Here is a 23,768-nt window from a genome sequence, read left to right as displayed (position 1 = left end):
GAAACCATAATTAGCCTCTTTTGCAAGATGGCAGATAAATCAGTGGTTTTGCATATCTCTAAGACATTCTGGTCTATAGCCTACATCATAGAATCATACAGCACAATAGGAGGCCATTCAGTCCACTGTGCCTATGCTAGCTCTTTGTAAGAACTATCCAATTAGTTCTCTTCCACCACACTCCCCTTTTCCCCAAAGTCTTGCAACTATACTGATCTCATCCGTACTTCAAACCCCAGTCTGTACTGAATATTGGTGGTGCTACAATTGGTCTTGGTGGCCTTGGATTAGGACTGGTTTTCAGCTTGTTTGTTGTTCGGTAACACTTGTCCAGTGTGGAAACTGGATGATGTCAGTATCGGTTTAATCCTGCTCAGTCAAACAAGCTGTTGGTGCTCAGTGTCTGGGCTGATAGGTAAAGTATAATCACTGGAGGGCTATTGGTCCTCCTGGACCTGCAGGCCAGCACGAGACAGATAGAGGTTAAATTTGAGGTTTTTAAAATCATTACTTCACATCCTTGCACCATAGACCTGTTCCCCAGCCTCTGTCAATGCTTCTCTAACTTGATGTCAGAGTGACTGATTATTTTTAATTAAATTCTTCTCTCTCTCTCACTTGCCCCTATCCAAGTGACTCAGTGGCACCTGAAATTGTGCCTTGCAAGTCCTTTTCCTTTCCCCCATTGACGACCGTGATGCCGTGTCAATTCTTCCCCAGTTCTAGGAATGTCAGAACTTTTTAGTTTTGGCGCATTTAATTTCAAACAATTGAATTTTGCAGCACAGAAGGTGTCCATTTGGCCCATAGTAACTGTGTTGACTCGCTAAAAGAGACACTTTGTCTTATTTCCCCACCTTTTCCACACAACTAAATGTAGATGATTTTATATGTATAGATAGATATAGATGTGTATATTATATTTTGTGTAGATGTATGCCAACCTGTCCTTTTCTGTTTTTGGTGATCGCCATGCAGTTTTGACAGCTGCCCTTCCCTCCCCCACACTCCAGAGGCATAGAAGCCTTCCAGTTCAGTGGAGTATCCAATGACTGCCGTCTATACCCACCTGTGCAACCTCCAATCCTACTCCTAAACATGTATTTAACTTCTTCACCTGTGCACCAGATAATCATCACTGTTCCTTATCACCTTTTACTGGGAGTCCATTCCATATATTCCTTGCTCTGTCATGGGTGGAGAATTCTCATCTGTGTTCTTGGCTGAGGTTTGTTAATTATGCCCCATAACCTCGAGTGCTGGGCACATAGTCCAATTTAAATACTCTGCTTCTACCGATACCATCTTTGTCTCTCAACATTTTGAAGTCTAGATAATGGTTCTCCTCAATCTCCCTTTTTACAACAAAAAAAATTAAACCCCGTCTCTCCTAACTTAAAGCCTCACGTCTGAATCATCCTGCAGCTATGCTCAGATTCCTTTGCAAATCAATTCACCAGTTTTCAGATAACTATTACTTCCAGAAGTATTTAAAATCTAAATCTTTGAAGAATGCGATGTTACATTTTATCTAAAGCTGCATCCAATCAGACATCAGTGGCAATGAATCCCTACAAGGCCTCTGCATTTCTCTAACTCTGTTTTCTCGTTTATCCCTAGTTTCCTTAGCTCCTCTATTGGCGGACATGCCTCCAACTAACTAGGCCTGAAAGCTCTGGCATACCCTCAGTAAACCTGTCCTTTAAAATGCTCAATACCAAGTTTTTGGTCACCTGTCCTAATATTGCCCTACATGGTTGTGTCAAATTTTGTCTGAGAACGCTCCTATGAGACAAAGGTAATACAGGTAGAAGCAGAGTATTTAAATTGGACTATGTGGCCAGCACTCGAGGTTATGGGGCATATTAACAAACCTCAGCCAAGAACACAGATGAGAATTCTCCACCCATGACAGAGCAGGGAATATATGGAATGGACTCCCAGTAAAAGGTGATAAGGAACAGTGATGATTATCTGGTGCACAGGTGAAGTAGTTAAATACATGTTTAGGAGTAGGATTGGAGGTTGCACAGGTGGGTATAGACGGCAGTCATTGGATACTCCACTGAACTGGAAGGCTTCTATGCTGTTGGAATGTTTTACTACATCGAAGGTGCTATATAAATTCAAGTTATTTGAAAAACTGCATAGATAAATGGTCTTCAAAACTAACATGTTGGGATGAAGTGCCATACAATGAGTGCAACAAGTTAATTAAAAAGCATTCCCACCTTATCTTGAATGGACATCCATTTATCTAGGTACCTGAGCTGATCTATGGTTTAGGAACATGTGGATACTGACCAACCTGGTACTTACTGGAGGAGTTCAATGGTGTGGAGGAAGAAATAGGAATGTGCAGCTCTGATTGGCTGCTTTGGGTGCTGATGCTCTCATATGAATCCTGTCCTTCTGTCTGTCCTGCTGGAGAGGACGCGATTTCTGCCAGCACCTCCAAGTCTTTCAAGATCACCTGGAATCACAAATCAATGTTGCCCTTAAGAGAATCAACAGAATTGAACAGTGAAGTAAATACATTTCAGTGTTGCTCAACATTTTCAATACAATCTTAATCCACTTCTGTACTGGAAAGGGAAGAGGGAGAAAGTAAAGCACCACAGATCGATACCATGACTAGGAATGCATTGAAGTAATATCCTAGGAGTGGTTATGTAGAAGACACAGAGTATAGGGTGAATTTGGATTCAAGTAGCATATGTCCATAATCCTATACGTGGACAGATAGGGTTCTGGGCAAGGTATTCTTCCACCCACTTCTTCTGAGCACAGCAGCTCACAAAGGTGCTTAGGGTACAAAACAGGGTGCCGGGTTGCAAAACAGGCCGGGATCAGGACAGGCTGGGAATAGAACCTCCGCCGTGCTGGTCTGTTTGGTCCAGCTACACATTCCCTTTACCAAATGAGCCACTGGAAAAGCTCCTAAGTTTGTTTCAAGCAGTTTTTGATGACAGGCTTCAGGCACCTGCAGGTAAAACATTTCCTCAACGTAGTGCTTCACCACCACATTCTGAGCTGCATTTTATTTCAGTACAAGCTACAGGTTAACAGAAAATCCCATATTAACAATCCCTCAGAAAGACGAGGCATGGACACATTCAACCATTAGAAATAGTATACATGGGTAACCATCGATTATAACCCTGTAATATGTAAAAACAATTAGCTATTTGGGCCTTCTTACTTAAGCTCTAAATATTACCAATATTCTCTCACTGATTCCAGAGGGGAAAAACATGAGAAACAAAAGTGTGCAGGGGAAATACAAAATTTGAAGGCACAAAATTAGTGGCGATTTCCCTGGAAACTGTGAGACTCAACCACATTGTTCGTCATATTCAACCCCGAGATGAGCTTCTGGCCACATATCTGTGCCATCACTAAGACCACCTATTTCCACCTCTGGAGCACTGTCTGACTCCACCCCTGCCTCAGCCTATCCATTGCTGAAACCATCATTCATGTCTTGGTTACCTCGAGACTTGACTATTCCAATGCACTCCTAGCTGGCTTCCCACATTCTACCCTCTGTAAAATTGAGGTCTTCCAATACTTTGCAGCATGTCCTAACTCACATCAGGTCCCATTCACCTATCACCTGTGCTCGCTCCCGGTTAAACAGCATCCCGATTTTAAAATTTTCATCCCTACTTTCACATACCTCCATGCCTCACCCCTCCCCATTTCTGTAATCTCGAGTCTGATTACCCTCCAAGCTATGTGTTCCTCTAATTCTGGCCTCTTGAGCATCCCATTTTAATTGTTCCACCACTGGTGGCCATATCGTCTGCTGCCAAGGCCTTAAGCTCGGAATTCTCTCCCTAAACCATTCAGCCTCTCTACCTCTCTTTACTCCTTTAAGACCTTAAGTCCTTAAAACCTACCTCTTTGCCAAGCTTTTGGTCATCTGCTGTAATGTGTCTATGTACCTCAGTATAAAATTTTGTTTTATAATGCTCGTGAAGCACCTCAGGACTTTTTAATTACATTAAAGGTGCTATATAAATACAAGTAGAGTATATGAGGTGTTCAGATAGAGGTGGTACATTTGTGTTTTCAGTCAGCTGCATCCTATTTGCAGGATGGACTGGAATCACTGGTCCACATCTACACCCAACACTCACTGCTGGCTCCAAGCACCACACCCCAGCACACCGCCTCAGCTGACAGGCGAAACATAGTGACGGGAGAAATGATAAACATGACACCACCTGGGCGGATGTCTTTCTTGATGAAGAATATGGCCAGGATGGAAGGATTCCAAGTGGTTCAAGTGACCATCATGTTCTGAACTAAAGGTGTGCCACACAGTTGTTGATGTACCAGCTATGAATATAATAGCAAGGGAAGGAGGGTCCCTTCAAGCCTTGGTCAGCAACCTCACCAGGAGAGGGAAACTGAACCCAAACCTACGGCTTGGAGAGCTCGCTGCTGCCGTCCAAGTTCACTGGGCCACGACACGAGCTCCAGGCTTAAAGGGTGGGGTCAGTCTGTGCAAACTGTACTCTACCTTAAAGCACCACTGCACAAGGAGGAATGAAAGATCCACCCCAACTGCAACTCTACAATTAAGTCTTGTAGCGATGGGAAAGGGCACTGGCAGCCGCAGTTCCAATCCTGCATGCAGGTGGCTCAGGATATTGTTCATTTTGAAGATGACCTAGAGACATCATCACCCGGTAGCACCCTGACCGACCAAGCAGCCTATTTGAAGGACAGCACTGCTTGCTCCTGAATTGGAGAGGAGCCTAGAAAAGGTGGCCGAAACAAATGCTCGTCTCCCCATCATTCAGTTGGCTTGCCGCGGTCAACAGGCATCTCTTAAATGAAGCCAAACTGCGAGAGAAGAAAGCGTGAACTAACCTTGCTTTAAAAGGTGGGAAAAGAAGAAAAATTCTGAAACTCGCCTGCTGGAACGCAAGAGCAATGCTCGACTCTGGTGATGAAAGTCACCCCCAAAGATGCTCAGCCCTGGTAACCCATGATCTAGCCAGACTAGACATTGATATAGCAGCCCTGAGTGAGGTCCTCTTCTTGGAACAAGGCAGCCCGACAGAACACAATGCTGGCTACACCCTCTACTGGTCAGGTAGAACTTCAGGCAAACAAGGCCTCAATGGCGAAGAGGCCTATCGCCACAAATCTTTCAAGACTGCCAAATCAGCCATTCTGAATGCATCATGTCTCCGTACCTCCCCATCCAAGACCATCAGCATGCAACTCGCATCAGTGTTTATGCTCCAACTCTGAAGGCTAACCCAGCTGACAAAGATAAGTCCTGCACAGATCACCGTGAACTCATCCAGAATGCCCGTCCCAAGGGCAAAATTGTTGCTGGGAACACATCAAACTGCAGTACCAAATATTTCCAACGAGGTCATCGGACCCAGCACAGAGAATAGGGACTAGTTTGATGAAAATGATAAGGAAATTCAAGACCTGCTCACAATAAAAAGGTCAGTCATCAGGCTCAGCCGGCCAGCCAAGAGAAAAAGACAGCCTACCTTCAAGCATGCAGCACTCTTCAACGTAAACTGAGGAACATCCAACATGACTGGTGGATAGCACTTGCGAAAGAAAAACTCAACTGTATGCTAATAATGGAGACATAAGAAGTTTCTATGAAGCACTAAAATCTATGGACCAGCATATCAAACCCAAAACCCCAAGGAGCGCCGATGGCAAGACCCTACACACCGACAAGGAATCAGTCCTGGATCGCTGGTCGGAGCACAGCGCCAAGTGCACAGTGCATGATACTGCCAGCAATCGCATCCAACAACCACTTGTCAAAGAAGAACTGGATGACACCCCAACTCTGGAAGAAACTGCAACCATACATCAGATGAAGAGCAACAAAACACCGGAATCAATGGAATTCCATCAGAAGCCTTGAAGCACGGTGGCCCTGCCCTATAAACCGAGCTCCATGTGTTTTTCCATGGCTTGCTGGGAACAGGGCAGGATTCCTCAGGATCTTCCTGATGCCATCATCATCACCTTGTACAAAAACAAATGAGAAAACTCAGATTGCTCCAACTACTGTGGGATCACCCTCCTTTCGACTGCTGGGAAGATCCTGGCTAGAATACTTCTGAACAGATCAAACTCAGTGAGCCAGTGCGGCTTCAGAACAAACAGAGGCACTACAGACATGATACTTGCACTCAGACAATTACAAGAAAAGCGTCGTGAGCAAAACAAAGGCCTGTATGTCACCTTCGTAGACCTCACCAAGTCATTCGACACTATGAGCAGAGATGGACTTGGGAAAATCCTTTAAAAACTTGGATGCCCACCTAGGTTCCTGGCCACGGTGAAGCAGTTTCATGAAACTCAGTACAGACAAGTCAAGCACAACAGCAACCTCTCGAGTCCCTTCCAAATCTCCAATGGCTTGAAGCAGGGATGTGTGCTGGCCCCGACATTATTCACCATCTTTTTTGGTATAATGCGGCAGCAAGCAACAGAAGACCTTAATGAGTGAGTTTATGTACGCTTCCAGACTGATGGAGGCCTTTTCAATCTTCGACATCTTCAGGCTCACACAAAGACACAAGAAAAACTCATCCGTGAACTTCTTTTTGGCGATGACTGCGCTCTTCTGGCCCATAGTCAGTCAGACCTGCAATGTATAACACATTTTTCTGAGGCAGTACAACTCTTTGGACTAAAAATCAGTTTAAAGAAAAATGAAGTCTTGCATCAGCCTGCACCCAAAGTGAATTTAGACCACCAAGCATGGTCATCGAGGGAACGGAGTTGAATGCCGTCAAGCAATTTACCTATTTTTTGGGGAGTGTCATCTCGTTTGATGCCACTATAGACAAGGAAGTGGATAATAGACTTTCAAAAGCAAACAGCGCATTCGTCAGACTTTACAAACGAACGTGGAGCAACCACAGCCTCAGAGCACAGACCAAACTCAGTGTGCAAAGCTGCAGATCTCACCTCCTTCTGTACGGTGCCAAGTCATGGATCCTATACTGCTGCCATGTGCACCTTCTGGAGTACTTCCATCAGTGCTCCTTCCGCAGCATCCTCAAGATCCGCTGGCAGGACTGCATCAAACACTGATGTCCTGGAAACAGCCAACATCACTAGCATCAAGACCATTCTCTTGCCAAGCCAACTACATTGGGTGGGTCACACTGGCCGGATGGACGACAGTTGCCTGCCCAAGATCCTGTTGTACGGAGAGCTGACCACTGGCAAACGGAACAGAGGGGCCCCACGCAAACGTTTCAAGGACTCCCTGAAGTCCCTCTCTGTAAAATGCAGACCATAGATCGGGATGTCTGGAGATGCTACATTGGGAATGCTACAGACACCTTTGAGATGGAGTGAAGAACCAGCATGAAAGAGAAAAAGGAGAAGGATAGATCCATTTGCCCCCAGCAGCGACTACACCTTCACTTGCATCCGCTGTGGGAGAATCTGCCAGTCACGGATAGGCCTGACTAGCTACAAGCGGGCCTGAAACCAATGAGTACAGCCTTCCCAAAATCTACGTCCACGAAGGAATGCCAAGAGATAAATACAAGTTGTTGCTGTGCATTTCTTGGGATCCAAGGGTACAAGCCCTCAAAAACATTTTATGATTATATTTAAAATGATTGTTGTGCTTCATTTTAAGCCCATTCATACCTCACAAAGGTAAAACAAAGCTTCATTTGAATTTAACAGACTTTCAACTCCAAAGGTTTTCTCAGTCATTTTACCATATCTACTCCCAATTTCTCGGCTTAGAGCAACCCTTCCAACTGACAGCATTCTTTGCTCCCTACCCAACCCAAGTCAAGCTGACACCATTCGTCCCCTCTCCTCCATCCCAGGCAAAACTGACACCATTCTTCCCATCTCCCCCCATCCCAGGTAAAACTGGCATTATTCTTCCCCTTATATCCATAACTAACGCTGGCACCCTCTCACCCTACCTCCCCTCCGAGTGCTGAAATCCTCTTTGCTCCCACCTACAGCACTAGTCCTAATTTTAGTTCGTCACTGAATTTAACTCCATTTTACTTTGGTTAATATTCTGATGTCCAGCGTTGTTGCTGCTAATTTGCATCACAAGTAAAATTCAATGAACACCAACTTAAACTTGCAATTTAGGCCCGTTACAAAGTAACACATCATACCCAGGGAACTCAATGTGAAGAATAATTTACGTCTCATTTGTTTCAATGATGATATGTCCTCTGGTAGCACTCTCAACGCAGGAGACGACATTTGTTGATCCCGGCTTAGAGCATGCAATAGAACCACAGATCTTTATAGCTCAGGAGACAATCAATCATTCAGCCCATTGTGCCTCCATGCTAAAACAACCGAAGCTTAATTCCAGTTCTCCACTCTTTTTCCATTGCCATGTACCATCACCCATTTGAAACATTTATACGGAATAAATTGAATTCTGATAGGACTCTAACCCACAAGCTTTGAATGCTACCTAAACCTCTCTAGAAACGCAAAGCCCTAACCATTTTTCACACAGCCAAAGCCAGAAGATTCTGGTGACAGCCCACAAATCAGCAGATTTGTTGAGTTTAATCTTAGAAGTTGCAATGGTAAGATGTAAACATGTCATCTCTGGGCTATTAGACCAGTACCACTACTATAATCTCAACTAATCTTGGCAGGTACTTCAATGCAGTGCTGAGGGAGTGCTGCAATGTCAGACATGCCGTCTTTTGGATGAGATGTTAAACTGAGCTTCAGCTGCCTGTTGCAAAGGCTCAGATGAAAAAAGTACAATCCCATGGCACTATACAACGAAGAGCAGGGACTTTGCATGGGATCTTGGTCAATATTCTGCCCTCAAACAAGACAACTTGAAAACCAAGTGATCTTCATCCTTGCTGGACTTTGTTGGCACAGAGAAAGCTGCTGGATTTGCCTACTACAACAGTTGCTGCATTTCAACACAATGAATAGCAAGTCAAATTGAGATGATTGAGAAATGTTAGAAGGCAAGGCACCAAATAGTTTTCAGTGATATATCAAATTAACTGCTACAGTTAACTGCATTCTCATATACTGTCTCTTCAAAGTCAACAGTCAGCTGTGGCTCATTTGGTAGCACTCTCACCTCTGAGTCAGACAGTTGTATTTCCAAGTCCCAATCCAGCACACAAATCTTGCTGTGTGCAAATTGTTTGCTGTGTTTTCTACATTACAATAGTGACAATACTTCAAAAGTACTTCATCGGATGTAAAACACTTTGGGACATTGAGGTTGTGAAAGGCACTACATAAGTGCAAGTCTTTTTCTTTCAATTCCTTCCATAAAGCAATCAGCATTCTTTATACAAGGTGTACAGTGTATAATTAACCCAAATAAAATGGGTGTGCAACAAGACAAAAAAAAAGGTTGTGAAGGCCTTTGTGCTCTCCCTCCTTCACAAGAAAGGTGGCCAAATTCACATTTTCATAATATAAACAAAATACTTATACTTCACTGCCCAATCCTGACTAAACTTCAACATCCATCCACTTATTGAATATATATATATATTTTTTTAATTCATTCATGGGATGTGGGTGTCACTGGCTCGGTCAGCGTTTATTGCCCATCCCTAATTGCCCTCGAGATGGTGGTGGTGAGCCATCTTCTTGACAACTGAGTGGCTTGCTAAGTCATTTCAGAGGACAGTTAAGAATCAACATCACAAAGTCTGGAGCAAGTTACAGGCCAGACTGAGTAAGAACGGCAGATTTCCTTCCCTAGAGGATATCAGTGAACCAGATGGGTTTTTATGACAGCTTGATAGTTTCATGGTCACAATTACTGATACTAGCTTTTTATTCCAGATTTGTTTAATTAATTGAATTTAAATTCCCCAGCTGCCGTGATGAGATTTGAACTCATGTCTCCAGATCACTAATCCAGGCCTCTGCATTACTAGTCCAGTAGCATTACCACTATGCTACCATTTTCTAACAATTTACTGTTCCAGGGTGGTGGGTGAACAGATTACAGAAGCCGAGGGATTTCTAAAATCAGGAAAGCTGTTACAGAAGCTGCCTAGAGTGCTATGACCCACACTGCCTGCCTCAATAACCATCACCTACTTAATTAGTCACAATAAAACAAATCATTTGTTCTGTCATTTTTACAGTCAGATGTATTTGATGCAGATTAAGAGGGTAAATGAAATGGCACTTCAAGAACTGTTAAACAGCCCAGCAATCGGCACACACTTCATCTATAATTCTCATACATTAACCACTGACACCAAACAGAAGGAGTCTCGTTCCCCTCACCCCTCCATCCGAGTCCCAAAGAAATCCAACTACATCTTTACTATCAAAGGGGATTGGCCCTCAAAGCTTTCCTTGCGTTTGCTACGAAACCATTTACTTCCATATTTTAAATTCAGAGCATACACATTACATAGTAGTCTATTCATAACCAATGAAAGCTCCATGCACTGTGTCCTGAATCCAGCTTTGTGATTAAATAACGAGTGCTAGTATTCCTTTTAAAAAGGAAAGAGCCTCAATGGAAGCGTGTGATTTAACAACTTCCAATAACCTAGGAATTCAACTTGGTACATCAAACCTTCACGCATGCAAGGCTGCCAGTACGAGCCTTTTCCTTTCCCTTGGTAAGAGCTTGTGTTACTTCCTGTCTCTACTTTCTGCAGAGGGCATTGCTGGGCCAGTTTTCCATGGGATGTTCTATACCATGGTACATACAAGCATGTGAAAAAGGGCAGGGAAAGACCAACTGATCCATCCAATTTACTCGGTCCCCATTTGGTGCAATTTACATGCACCATTAACTCACACCTCCACCATCTATTCTCTTGTGATAAATTAAATGCTGCATATAATGACTCCACAAGTCCTGGCCAGAATGGAGATGATTGGGTAATTCCCGCATTGGGCAACTATCCTCCACTCACTACATTCGGAAGAAATAATCCTCCTGTACTCTATAAAAACAAAGGTGACCGCGGTGACTGCAACAACTACCGTGGAATCTCCCTGCTCAGCATAGTGGGGAAAGTCTTTGCTCGACTCGCTCTAAACAGACTCCAGAAGCTGGCCGAACGCGTCTACCCTGAGGCACACTGTGGCTTTCGTGCAGAGAGATCGACCATTGACATGCTGTTCTCCCTTCGTCAGATACAGGAGAAATGCCGTGAACAACAGATGCCCCTCTACATTGCTTTTATTGATCTCACCAAAGCCTTTGACCCCGTCAGCAGACGTGGTCTCTTCAGACTACTAGAAAAGATTGGATGCCCACCTACGTACCATCACCTCATTCCATGACAATATGAAAGGCACAATTCAACATGGTGGCTCCTCATCAGAGCCCTTTCCTATCCTGAGTGGCGTGAAACAGGGCTGTGTTCTCGCACCCACACTTTTTGGGATTTTCTTCTCCCTGCTGCTTTCACATGCGTTCAAGTCCTCTGAAGAAGGAATTTTCCTCCACACAAGATCAGGGGGCAGGTTGTTCAACCTTGCCCGTCTAAGAGCAAAGTCCAAAGTACGGAAAGTCCTCATCAGGGAACTCCTCTTTGCTGACGATGCTACTTTAACATCTCACACTGAAGAGTGCCTGCAGAGTCTCATCGACAGGTTTGCGGCTGCCTGCAATGAATTTGGCCTAACCATCAGCCTCAAGAAAACGAACATCATGGGGCAGGACGTCAGAAATGCCCCATCCATCAATATTGGCGACCACGCTCTGGAAGTGGTTCAGGAATTCACCTACCTAGGCTCAACTATCACCAGTAACCTGTCTCTAGATGCAGAAATCAACAAGCGCATGGGAAAGGCTTCCACTGCTATGTCCAGACTGGCCAAGACAGTGTGGGAAAATGGCGCACTGACACGGAACACAAAAGTCCGAGTGTATCAGGCCTGTGTCCTCAGTACCTTCCTCTATGGCAGCGAGGCCTGGACAACGTATGTCAGCCAAGAGTGACGTCTCAATTCATTCCATCTTCGCTGCCTCCGGAGAATACTTGGCATCAGGTGTCAGGACCGTATCTCCAACACAGAAGTCCTCGAGGTGGCCAACATCCCCAGCTTATACACACTACTGAGTCAGCGGCGCTTGAGATAGCTTGGCCATGTGAGCCGCATGGAAGATGGCAGGATCCCCAAAGACACATTGTACAGCGAGCTCGCCACTGGTATCAGACCCACCGGCCGTCCATGTCTCCGCTTTAAAGACGTCTGCAAACGCGACATGAAATCCTGTGACACTGATCACAAGTCGTGGGAGTCAGTTGCCAGCGTTCGCCAGAGCTGGCGGGCAGCCATAAAGACGGGGCTAAAGTGTGGCGAGTCGAAGAGACTTAGTAGTTGGCAGGAAAAAAGACAGAGGCGCAAGGGGAGAGCCAACTGTGTAACAGCCCCAACAAACAAATTTCTCTGCAGCACCTGTGGAAGAGTCTGTCACTCTAGGATTGGCCTTTATAGCCACTCCAGGCACTGCTTCACAAACCACTGACTACCTCCAGGCACTTATCCATTGTTTCTCGAGATAAGGAGGCCAAAGAAGACTCAGGAGACTGCTGAAATTTCAGTCATGAGTTCAGAGACTGTGTAAATTAAAGCTACAAGACCCTTCCTGACAATGGTGTCAGCAATCACTCTAAACTAAAACATAGAAAGAAAAAGTCAGTTAATTTAGGAAAACATACCCTGGGAAATTTTGGGGCTATCTCTGAAGGAAATTAAGCAAGATCCAGGCGGCTGCTACAACCGATAGCACTAAACACATGGCCCCGCCTACCTTTTACAAAATTAAGAAGTCTTTCCAGCCGAGGAACTAGTCCAACTTCCCTTTTAAGGCTTGTAGAAACACAATAGCCTGGCAATTGTTTGAGAAGTACTTCCTGGTATCTAACTTGACTCTACTTCCTAATTTTGCACTCCCCTCCCTATCCAGCTTAAATAACCATGAACAGAATCTGTTCCCTACATGATTTTAATGATCTTGTTGGATGTCCCTCAAAGTCTATGCTTCTCCAGTGGAAAGAGGCCCATTTCCCTGTGCCTTTCCTGATAACTCTTTTTAAAATTCTTTCATGGGATGTGGGCGTCGTTGGCTAGGCCAGCAATAATTGCCTATCCCTAATTTCCCTTGGGAGGTGGTTATAAGCCACCTTCTTGAACCACTGCAGTCCATGTGGTGAGGACACACCCACAGTGCTGTTAGGAAGGGAGTTCCAGGACTTTGATCCAGTGACAGAGAAGGAATTTCAATATAGATCCAAGTCAGGATGGTGTGTGGCTTGGAGGGGAACTTGCAGGTGGTGGCATTCCCATGCATCTGCTGCCCTTGTCCTTCTAAATGGTAGAGGACACGGGTTTGACGATGCTATCGAAGGAGCCTTGGTGCGTTGCTGCAGTGCATCTTGCAGATGGTACACACTGCTGCCACTATGCATCAGTGGTGGAGGGAGTGAATGTTTAAGGTGGCCGATGGGATACCAATCAAGCGGGCTGCTTTGTTCTAGATGGTGTCGAGTTTCTTGAGTGTTGTTGCAGCTGCACTCTTCCAGGCAAGTGGAGCGTATTTCATCACAGTCCTGACTTGTGCCTTGTAGATGATGGACAGGCTTTGGGAGTCAGAAGATGAGTTAGTCGCCGCAGAGTTCCCAGCCTCTGACCTGCTCTCGTAGCCACAGTACTTATACGGCTGGTCCAGTTCAGTTTCTGGTCAATGGTACCCCCCCCACCAACCCCCCAAAGATGTTGATAGTGGGGGTTTCAGCGATGGTAATGCCATTGAATGCCATGGGGAGATAGTTGGATTCTCTCTTGTTGGGAGTTGGGAGATTGTCATTGACTTGTGTCGCACGAATGTAACTAAAAGCAATGAGACCTGGCATCTTTCAGGATGCCTTCCTCCGGATCTTCTTCAGGGCCATCAAGTGAAGGGACCAAAACTGGGTGCAGCATCTTAGATGTGGCCATGTAAGGAGTCAATATAATTTCTACTGTATTTAAGTGTCATAGCTATATATCTTAACAACTTTGCTTTCTCTACATTCTCAGGTCACTGGTCATGAATCTTTAGTGTTGCATAAACTACAAATCCCAGAACCCTTTAAGAGGGTAATCCAGCATGGTATACACATGCATATGGGTATGGATAATTCCAGCTATCATTTTGCATTAAACCACATTGAAGCACATCTGTACTGAAAAACTAACAGCGCACCATTCGATGATCTTCAACAGAGACAGCTTCCTATAGTCAGAGTTATACGACCAAGCTCAGTGATAGGAGGGTTTAATAAATTAACTGTTATTGTTAAGTGTACAATCATCTCCAATAGAATTAGGAAATGGATACCGGTATTCCTAGGGAGATAAAATGAAAAAGCAATACATTTGTACAACTTGACTGTACTAAAGGTTCCTGCAGAGTCAAGATCTGTACAATCACTCCCTCCCTGGATGATTGATGTACCTGTCAGTGGCATCCATAATGTTCGAAGAAGTGCCATCTTTACCCCAAAGAGTTGTCACTTCATAATGGCAAGATCATGATGGTCAAACTCTTTTGGATGAGACGCTAAATTGAGGCCCTTTATGCCCTTCTGAGAGGCCAGACAAGATCCCATGACACCACTCAAAGAACAGCAGGAAAGTTATCCCTGGTGTCCTGGCAAACATTTATCCCTCACCAACATCACCAAAACAAAATAAGCGGCCACTGACCTTATTGCTGTTTGCGGGACGTTGTGCTTAAATTGGCTTTTGTGTTTGCCTACATAATGACTACTGTGAAGCACTTTGGGCCATCCCAAGATCATGAATGGTGCAATATAAATGCAAGATTATCCACTTGCTGCTGGATGTTCTGTTAAGAGCAGGATGGGGTGGGGGAGAACAGTAGACATGTCACAGTGCTGTGGCAGGGCATTACTGTTCAGCTGAAGAATTAGTAGCAGTTATAAAAAGATTCCTCGTCAGTCTCTTAAAGGATGTTTGGACTCTAGGCTAAAATCTTCTACCAAATTAAAAGAGCAACTGTTTCTTCTAAATGAAGGCCAAGTTGGAGACTGGCCCTAGTCCTTGACCTTTATTCCTGGGATTGCTCACAGCCTCTGCAGATTACATAGAATTTGGAGCAAACAGACCAGTCAGTCCAACTGGCGTGTGGCGATCTTTACGCTCCACCCAAGCCTCTTCCTACCTTCATCTAATCTCATCAAAATACCCTTCTAGTTCTTTCCCACTCATGTACTTAGCTAACTTACCCTGAAATGTATCTATTGTCATGCAGGCCCCCTCCTGCCAAGAATGAGAGACATATTTCACCACATGAAAATTGCTTTTTAAACCGTTACTAAAGAAAGAACTTGCTTTTTTAAAAAAAAACCAGGCCCTTAACTGGAAAGGCATTTGCATAGTAACAGACAGTGCTTGGAAAGGACAAAGGGGCCACTCCCTACTCCAATTTAATTCACAATGGACTTTTGTTTTCCAGACGTGGTCTGACCAGTTTAGTCACATGACTATAATAAAAGCAAAATACTGCAGATGCTGGAAATCTGAAATTAAAACAAGAAACGCTGGAAATACTCAGCAGGTCTGGCAGCACCTGTGGAGAGAGAAGCAAAGTTAACGTTTCAGGTCAGTGACCCTTCTTCAGAACTCACATGACTAACTGGCTGGTAGAGTTTTTTGAATTTGAACTTGCAACAGCGAATTTGAACTCAAAGCGGTTTGCTTCTGGACTGGAAAAGACCTCTCGTGGCTGGCTCGCCGCAGCCCCTCTCCTGTCTGCTCACCTCTTTCTCACCAGCTTTGGAATCCACTGAAGACACAGGAACCCCAAGAGAGAAAAGTCTCCTACAGTGAACAAGGTTTAAGAATACTGGTCCCCAACGAAAAGCAAGAATTACGTACAAGCAAGAACTACCTACAAAAGGACAACCACAAGCTCGAAGCACAGTAAGAAACTCTTCTGATATTGCCTCAAAACCTTCCACTTTATTTTTTTCTACTGCTCTTTTCTGTCTCTATTTGCAAGTGCGTATCACGTATGCATACTTGTGTGGGGCGTGGCGTGCATCCGTAGGTGTTAACCGAATTAGAGTTTAAATTTAAGTTCTAATAAATTTCACTTTTCTTCTTTAAACCTAAGGCGGCCCGTTTGTGCTCATTTCTTTGCCTTATAATTGGAAAGCATTGAACAAGGATTCACCAAGGGGGAGCTCAAAACATGGTGTGTTTAAAATTAAACCCTATTAAAAAAATTTTAAATTCAAAATAAGACCAGGTGAAGGCTGAAAGAGACCCCTAGACACCTTTCTCACCTGGTCATGACACTATACTATTTGCACCAAACACTCTGCGTCATAGAAAATTTCACATTCTAACCATTTTGAGTATAGAGTTTCTTCTGAACTCCTTAATGGATTTATTAGCGACTATCTTATATTTATGGCCTCTAGATGTGGCCTCCCCCATAAGTGGAAACATCTCAGTGTCTACCATAATTTCCTTAAAATTCTATTGTTACATGTGGCCGGTTCCTTTCAATGCAGGGTCCCTTTTTTTTTTTTTGCACAGCAGTGCCGACATAGTATTTAAATGGAACAAGGCCTGCATGGTACCTTCCAGGCTGCTGTGCAGCCAAGTCACGCTCAGCTTAGCTGAAACACTGATGTCTACCCTATCAAGCCCCTTCATAATTTTAAAGACCAGTATTAGGTTCTCTCTCAAGTCTTCTATTTTCTAGAGAAAATAACTCCAGGCTATTCAGTCTTTGATAATTGTAACCCCTCAGTCCTGCTATCATCCTTATAATCTTTTCTGCACTTCTGCCAGTACTTCTGTATCCAATCTGTAATTATATGTTGCCTTTAGCTTTTCAACCTTGCACTAATATATTCTCTAAATAAACATTGCCCAACATAACAGCCTACTAAGTTCCCCACAGGGCAAGCTGGGAAACCGGAGATGCCGTGTATCAACTGTGCTGATGGACTCGTGCTACCCAAAGTGGACAATACCTGGCTCACAAATTTGAGAAGACAATAGTAAATAGGTCGCCTTGAGCAGATTGTTCTGGCACCAGCTTCAGCTGGTACACTTCGCACAAGTCATTGACGCTTGAAGCAGCGAGACTAAAGCTTTCAGCTCTGTTTCAGTGACTCAACAATTTCAGCTGGTGATAGATTAGTTTCATTTACTGGTGCAGATGGGATAGAACACCTGCATGTTAGAAATCTCTGTCAATGTCACCTTATAGGATGTAAATTCTCACATGACTGAAGAAAGTGAATCAGAAATTAGCCATCCTTTAGAAAGTCCTAAAGACATAACTACTAAAATGGCATTTGCAACTATGTCAACAGCCGTGTTTGCCAACTGGAGGTAGCCCTGTTTATACATCATTTACCTTGATGGGAAATCAGTACCGCCAAACATGTCATGTAGTCAGCATCTATGTTGGATACTGGCACTCAAAATCAACTGACAATACCATAGAACACTATAAAGCCTCATGGATCCAACCATGAGCCCTATACAAATCCTTCACACAACATTCAGCAGAAATAGGCCTTTGGCAACATCCCACCAACAAATCCCTAATAATGCATGCAACCTTAATGTAAGCCACTAAACACATCTGTAAGTTATGAAAGGTGAATTGTGCGTACAAAGCTAAAACTCATACTTTGCACAACAGAGCTAAATTGTCTTTTTTTTTTTAAATGGCCAGTTTTGATTTGGTAAACTGAATGCTAGCATTGGTATAAATATGCACAAAGGCTTTTGAAAAAAACCCTGTACAACTAAACCAGCAGTCACTGTTTAATTAATCAGTCATAACAGATCATTGATGTTCAGACACAGCATTAAAGTGAGTTACTGGAGAAAGACGTCAAGGCTGGAAGATAAATAGCACACTGTTATAAAGCACACATGAAATAGACTGCTAAAAACAGATCACATTATCTAATGAAGTGAAGGTTATGTACACCAGCTAAATGCACCCTAATGTACTTACTCTGATTCCTCACAGCAATAAAAAAAATCATGTGATATATTGGCTCCATTATGAGTTGCGGCCTTGGCAAGACATGCATTATGATGATTCAAGAGGCAGTGATATGTTGCTATAAAGGTAGAGGTAACCCAGCTTAGACAATTCTTTGCCAAGTCCAGAGCTTCACTGAGGGGTACTTCAGTGGCAGAGCTCAGCAACAGTCCCGCAATTCCTGTCCATGATCTAACACATATTAAAATTAATTTCATTTGGTTCACTGAGAAAGACAAAGAGATTGCTACAGATACGGTTTTTCTGGGGCGGGGGTGCGGAAAAGGAGGGGTGCAGAAGAGGCACCCGAATAGTCAGCTTTAGAGACCTAGGAGCAGATCATTACCCACTTACCATAAATATTGTAATGATGTGGGAAAAGCAGAAAACATGCTTCTTTTAAGGGAGACGGCCTGGTAGGCAAAGATTATATAGACACAGGTTCAACTCAAAAACCAGAAACTAAACTTCAACTGAGTGACTCTCATACATTCTGTTCCCCAGGTTTACTATCACAAGCTTTGGGGAGGTGGAAGAACTCTTTCTGACATTTCTCAGGTCGGATCGAGTCTACCGGATTCTTAAGGGGGAGGGGGAGCAGCCAGAAGTCGTGGTACACATCGGTACCAATGACATAGCTAGGAAAAGGGATGAGGACCTGAAAAAAGCGAATATAGGGAGTTTGGTTGGAAGCTAAAAGGCAGGATGAGCAGAGCAGTAATCTCAGGATTGATACCGGTGCCACGTGCTAGTGAGGCTAGAAACAGAGAGCGAGTGCAGCTGAACACGTGGCTACAGAACTGGTGCAGGAGGGAGGGCTTCAGTTATGTGGATCATTGGGATACCTTCTGGGGAAGGTGGGACCTGTACAAGAAGGACGGGTTGCATCTGAACTGGAGGGGCACCAATATCCTGGGCGGGAGGTTTGCTAGAGCTCTTCGGGAGGGTTTAAACTGGTTTGGCAGGGGGATGGGAACCGGAGCTATGGAACAGTGGATGGGGTAGCTGTTGAACAGGCAGATACAGAGTGCAGAGTGTCTGTGAGGAAGGTTAGACAGTTGACAGGGCAAAGTTGCAGCCAGTATGATGGGTTGAAGTGTGTCTATTTTAACGCAAGAAGTGTCAGGAATAAGGGTGATGAACGTAGAGCATGGATCAGTACTTGGAGCTATGATGTTGTGGCCATTACGGAGACTTGGATATCACAGGGGCAGGAATGGATGTTGGATGTTCCGGGGTTCAGATGTTTCAAAAGGAATAGGGAGGGAGGTAAAAGAGGTGGGGGAGTGGCATTGTTAATCAGGGATAGTAACACAGCTGCAGAAAGGGAGGTCGTCGAGGAGGGTTTGTCTACTGAGTCATTATGGGTGGAAGTCAGAAACAGGAAAGGAGCAGTCACTTTATTGGGAGTTTTCTATAGACCCCCCAATAGCAACAGAGACATGGAGGAACAGATTGGGAGGCAGATTTTGGAAAGGTGCAGAAGTAACAGGGTTATCATGGGTGACTTCAACTTCCCTAATATTGATTAGAACCTCCTTAGTGCAAATAGTTTGGATGGAGCAGTTTTTGTCAGGTGTGTCCAGGAAGGTTTCCTAACTCAATATGTAGATAGGCTGACTAGAGGGGAGGCTATGTTGGATTTGGTGCTTAGCAACGAACCAGGCCAGGTGGCAGATCTCTCGGTGGGAGAGCATTTCGGTGATAGTGATCACAACTCCCTGACCTTTACTATAGTCATGGAGAGGGACAGGAGCAGACGGGATGGGAAAATATTTAATTGGGGGAGGGGGAATTACAATGCTATTAGGCAGGAACTGGGGAGCATAAATTGGGAACAGATGTTCTCAGGGAAATGCACGACAGAAATGTGGAGGTTGTTTAGGGAGCACTTGCTGCGACTGCTGGATAGGTTTGTCCCGATGAGGCAAGGAAGAGATGGTAGGGTGAAGGAACCTTGGATGACAATAGATGTGGAACAGCTAGTCAAGAGGAAGAAGGAAGCTTACTTAAGGTTGAGGAAGCAAGGATCAGACAGGGCTCTAGAGGGTTACAAGGTAGCCAGGAAGGAACTGAAGAATGGACTTAGGAGAGCTAGAAGGGGACATGAAAAAGTCTTGGCGGGTAGGATTAAGGAAAATCCCAAGGCGTTCTACACTCATGTGAGGAACAAGAGGATGGCCAGAGTGAGGGTAGGGCCGATCAGGGATAGTGGAGGGAACTTGTGCCTGGAGTCGGAGGAGGTAGGGGAGGTCCTAAATGAATACTTTGCTTCAGTATTCACTGTTGAGAGGGACCTGGTCGATTGTGAGGACAGCGTGAAACAGGCTGATATGCTCGAACAGGTTGATGTTAAGAGGGAGGATGTTCTTGAAACTTTGAAAGACATGAGGACAGATAATTCCCCGGGGCCAGACGGGATATACCCAAGGATATTACGGGAAGCGAGGGAAGAGATTGCCGCGCCTTTGGCGCTGATCTTTGCGTCCTCACTGTCCACTGGAGTAGTACCAGATGATTGGAGGGTGGCAAATGTTATTCCCTTGTTCAATAAAGGGAATAGGGATAACCCTGGGAATTATAGACCAGTCAGTCCTACGTCGGTAGTGGGCAAATTATTGGAGAGGATTCTGAGAGACAGGATTTATGATTATTTGGAAAAGCATAGTTTGATTAGAGACAGTCAGCATGGCTTTGTGAGGGGCAGGTCATGCCTCACAAGCCTTATTGAATTCTTTGAAGATGTGACAAAACACATTGATGAAGGAAGAGCAGTGGATGTGGTGTATATGGATTTTAGCAAGGCGTTTGATAAGGTTCCCCATGGTAGGCTCATTCAGAAAGTAAGGAGGCATGGGATACAGGGAAAGTTGGCTGTCTGGATACAGAATTGGCTGGCCCATAGAAGACAAAGGGTGGTAGTAGATGGAAAGTATTCAGCCTGGAGCTCGGTGACCAGTGGTGTTCCGCAGGGATCTGTTCTGGGATCTCTGCTCTTTGTGGTTTTTATAAATGACTTGGATGAGGAAGTGGAAGGCTGGGTTAGCAAGTTTGCAGATGACACGAAGGTTGCTGGAGTTGTGGATAGTGTGGAAGGCTGTTGTAGGTTGCAACGGGACATTGACAGGATGCAGAGCTGGGCTGAGAAGTGGCAGATGGAGTTCAACCTGGAAAAGTGTGAAGTGATTCATTTTGGAAGGTCGAATTTGAATGCAGAATACAGGCTTAAAGACAGGATTCTTGGTAGTGTGGAGGAACAGAGGGATCTTGGGGTCCATGTCCATAGATCGCTCAAAGTTGCCACCCAAGTTGATAGGGTTGTTAAGAAGGCGTATGGCGTGTTGGCTTTCATTAACAGGGGGATTGAGTTTAAGAGCCGCGAGGTTATGCTGCAGCTCGATAAAGCCCTGGTTAGACCACACTTGGAATATTGTGTTCAGTTCTGGTCGCCTCATTATAGGAAGGATGTGGAAGCTTTAGAGAGGGTGCAGAGGAGATTTACCAGGATGCTGCCTGGACTGGAGGGCATGTCTTACGAAGAAAGGTTGAGGGTGCTAGGGCTTTTCTCATTGGAACGAAGAAGGATGAGAGGTGACTTGATAGAGGGGTACAAGATGATGAGAGGCATAGATAGAATGGATAGCCAGAGACTTTTTCCCAGGGTGAAAAGGGCGATCACCAGGGGGCATAATTTTAAGGTGATTGGAGGAAGGTTTCGGGGAGATGTCAGAGGTAGGTTCTTTACACAGAGAGTGGTGGGTGCGTGGAATGCACTGCCGGCAGTGGTAGTAGAAGCAGATACATTAGGGACATTTAAGCGACTCTTGGATAGGTACATGGATGATAGTAGAATGAAGGGTATGTAGGTAGTTTGATCTTAGAGTAGGTTAAAGGTTTGGCACAACATCGTGGGCCAAAGGGCCTGTCCTGTGCTGTTCTATGTTCTATTTGCTGCTTCTTCCAAATAATGAAGGAAATAAGATTCCATCTAAGTGTATAAGTTATTTGAGTTAGATGAGGAGAATGAGGGCTCATTAGTTTAAGCTAAAGAAACAGAGTTAAGGTTAGACACCAGGGTGTGGTGTTAACGGAGGGTAAATATTGATCACTGGGTCAAACTGGAAGAACAGCTCATTGCTAGAGGTCTTTTCTATGCAAAGGAGCATGCAGCTGAACAGACATGCGCTGGACCCATTCTCATGAAAGCTAGCGACCCCAACTTGTGTCGGAAATATTGGTCACCCAGGAAAGACAGGACAAAGCTTCTAGCAGGCGCTTGTTTTGTGGCATAAAGCACTGACAGAACTGTACAAACAAAACTAACATTTCACCAAGTAAATTGTGCCAAATCTATTTGCAGCTTGCACAGATCAGGGCTCAGTCTGTTTCACGGGCAGCATCCAGGCTGACCGATAACATCAGATTGCTGAGCTCCCAACCAGAGCTCAAAATACATTGGCCACTGAGGCCTTCTTCTATAGAAGAAAATGTGATTCAGGGTGAGGCATTTATAAACACAATGGGAGGGAAGACCTACCCAAGATATTCTTGGCGGTGCCAAATTGATACATGCACAGAGGCCCAAATAGTCCCTCTTCTAAAACAGAAAATGCTGGAAATACTCAGCAGGCCAGACGCAACTGTGGAGAGAGAAACATAGTTAACGTTTCAGCTGATGACCTTTCTTTTGCTAGAAGAAAGCCCCAGAACCAAAGGTCATCAACTTGAAACATTAACTCTTTCTCTCTCTCCACAGATACTGCCAGACCCAAGTATTTCTAGCATTTTCAATTCATTTCAGATTTCCAGCATCTGCAGTATTTTGGTTTTGTATTAGTCCCCCTGTACAATATATCAATTATATTTAATTGTATTGAATTGTATGTATGTAGGTGGTAGGAATTCACTTTTGCTCCCATAAACAGGAACAAAAAAAACTGTGGAGGCTAAGTTCAGATGTGTGTGTTTGCAATGTGTATCTCTGTAAATAAATGTTTATAAGTGTATAAAGACTGGCTCAGTTCTATCCTTCATCACCTGACTTGCTGGATTACAACACAACGGATTGTTCAATGTTATACAGAGATTGCACAAATAAAACATTTCTTGCTTTTCCCCCCCAATTTTCAATTCAACCTAGCTTTGCTCGTGTGAAGACTATACCATGGCTAGCCACTGAATGTAGATAGATACCAAGGTTCTCCAGGATCATTTCAGCATAAATTGCATTCTGAAAAGAACATTGAAAGATATTGATTTTTAAAAATTTAACCACCATCCAAGCACCACAGACCAACTAATTTCTGAAGGCTCAAACATTTGACTTTTTTTTTTGGTTTTTCAGTAGATTTGTTGGGAATTTGGAATAGTGGGAATGGAGGTTAAGGCAGTTGTATGTTCCTCCTGCAGAATGTGGGAAGTAAGGGTCGCCAAGAGTGTCCCTGCTGACTGCATCTGTGGGAAGTGCACCCAACTCCAGCTCCTCGAGAACCGCGTTAGGGAACTGGAGCTGGAGCAACTTCGGATCATTCGGGAGGCGGAGGAGGTTATTGAGAGGAGTTATGGGGAGGTAGTCACACCTCAGGTAAAAGAAGTAGGTAGATGGGTTACCGTCAGGGGAAGGAGAGGGAACCAGCAGGCAGTGCAGGGATCCCCTGTGGCCGTTTCCCTCAACAACAGGTATACCGTTTTGGATACTGTTGCGGGGGACGACTTACCA

The 23,768-nt window shown here is 44.4% G+C and overlaps 1 protein-coding gene across 3 annotated transcripts in view; it reads right to left on the bottom strand.

Moving 5' to 3' along the window:
- vac14 (vac14 homolog (S. cerevisiae)) overlaps nt 1-23,768 on the bottom strand; it is a 444,921-nt gene that overhangs the window by 245,860 nt on the left and 175,293 nt on the right. For all 3 annotated transcript variants that reach the window (XM_068049759.1, XM_068049760.1, XM_068049758.1), the window contains exon 14: nt 2,320-2,473. In XM_068049759.1, the coding sequence (XP_067905860.1) occupies nt 2,320-2,473 (154 nt within the window). The remainder of the gene's footprint in view (nt 1-2,319; nt 2,474-23,768) is intronic.

The sequence above is a fragment of the Heterodontus francisci genome, chromosome 17, assembly GCF_036365525.1.
Source record: "Heterodontus francisci isolate sHetFra1 chromosome 17, sHetFra1.hap1, whole genome shotgun sequence".
Classification (NCBI taxonomy): domain Eukaryota; kingdom Metazoa; phylum Chordata; class Chondrichthyes; order Heterodontiformes; family Heterodontidae; genus Heterodontus; species Heterodontus francisci.
Note: the sequence above shows the minus strand (reverse complement) of the source record. Positions and strands in the feature narration are given on the sequence as shown.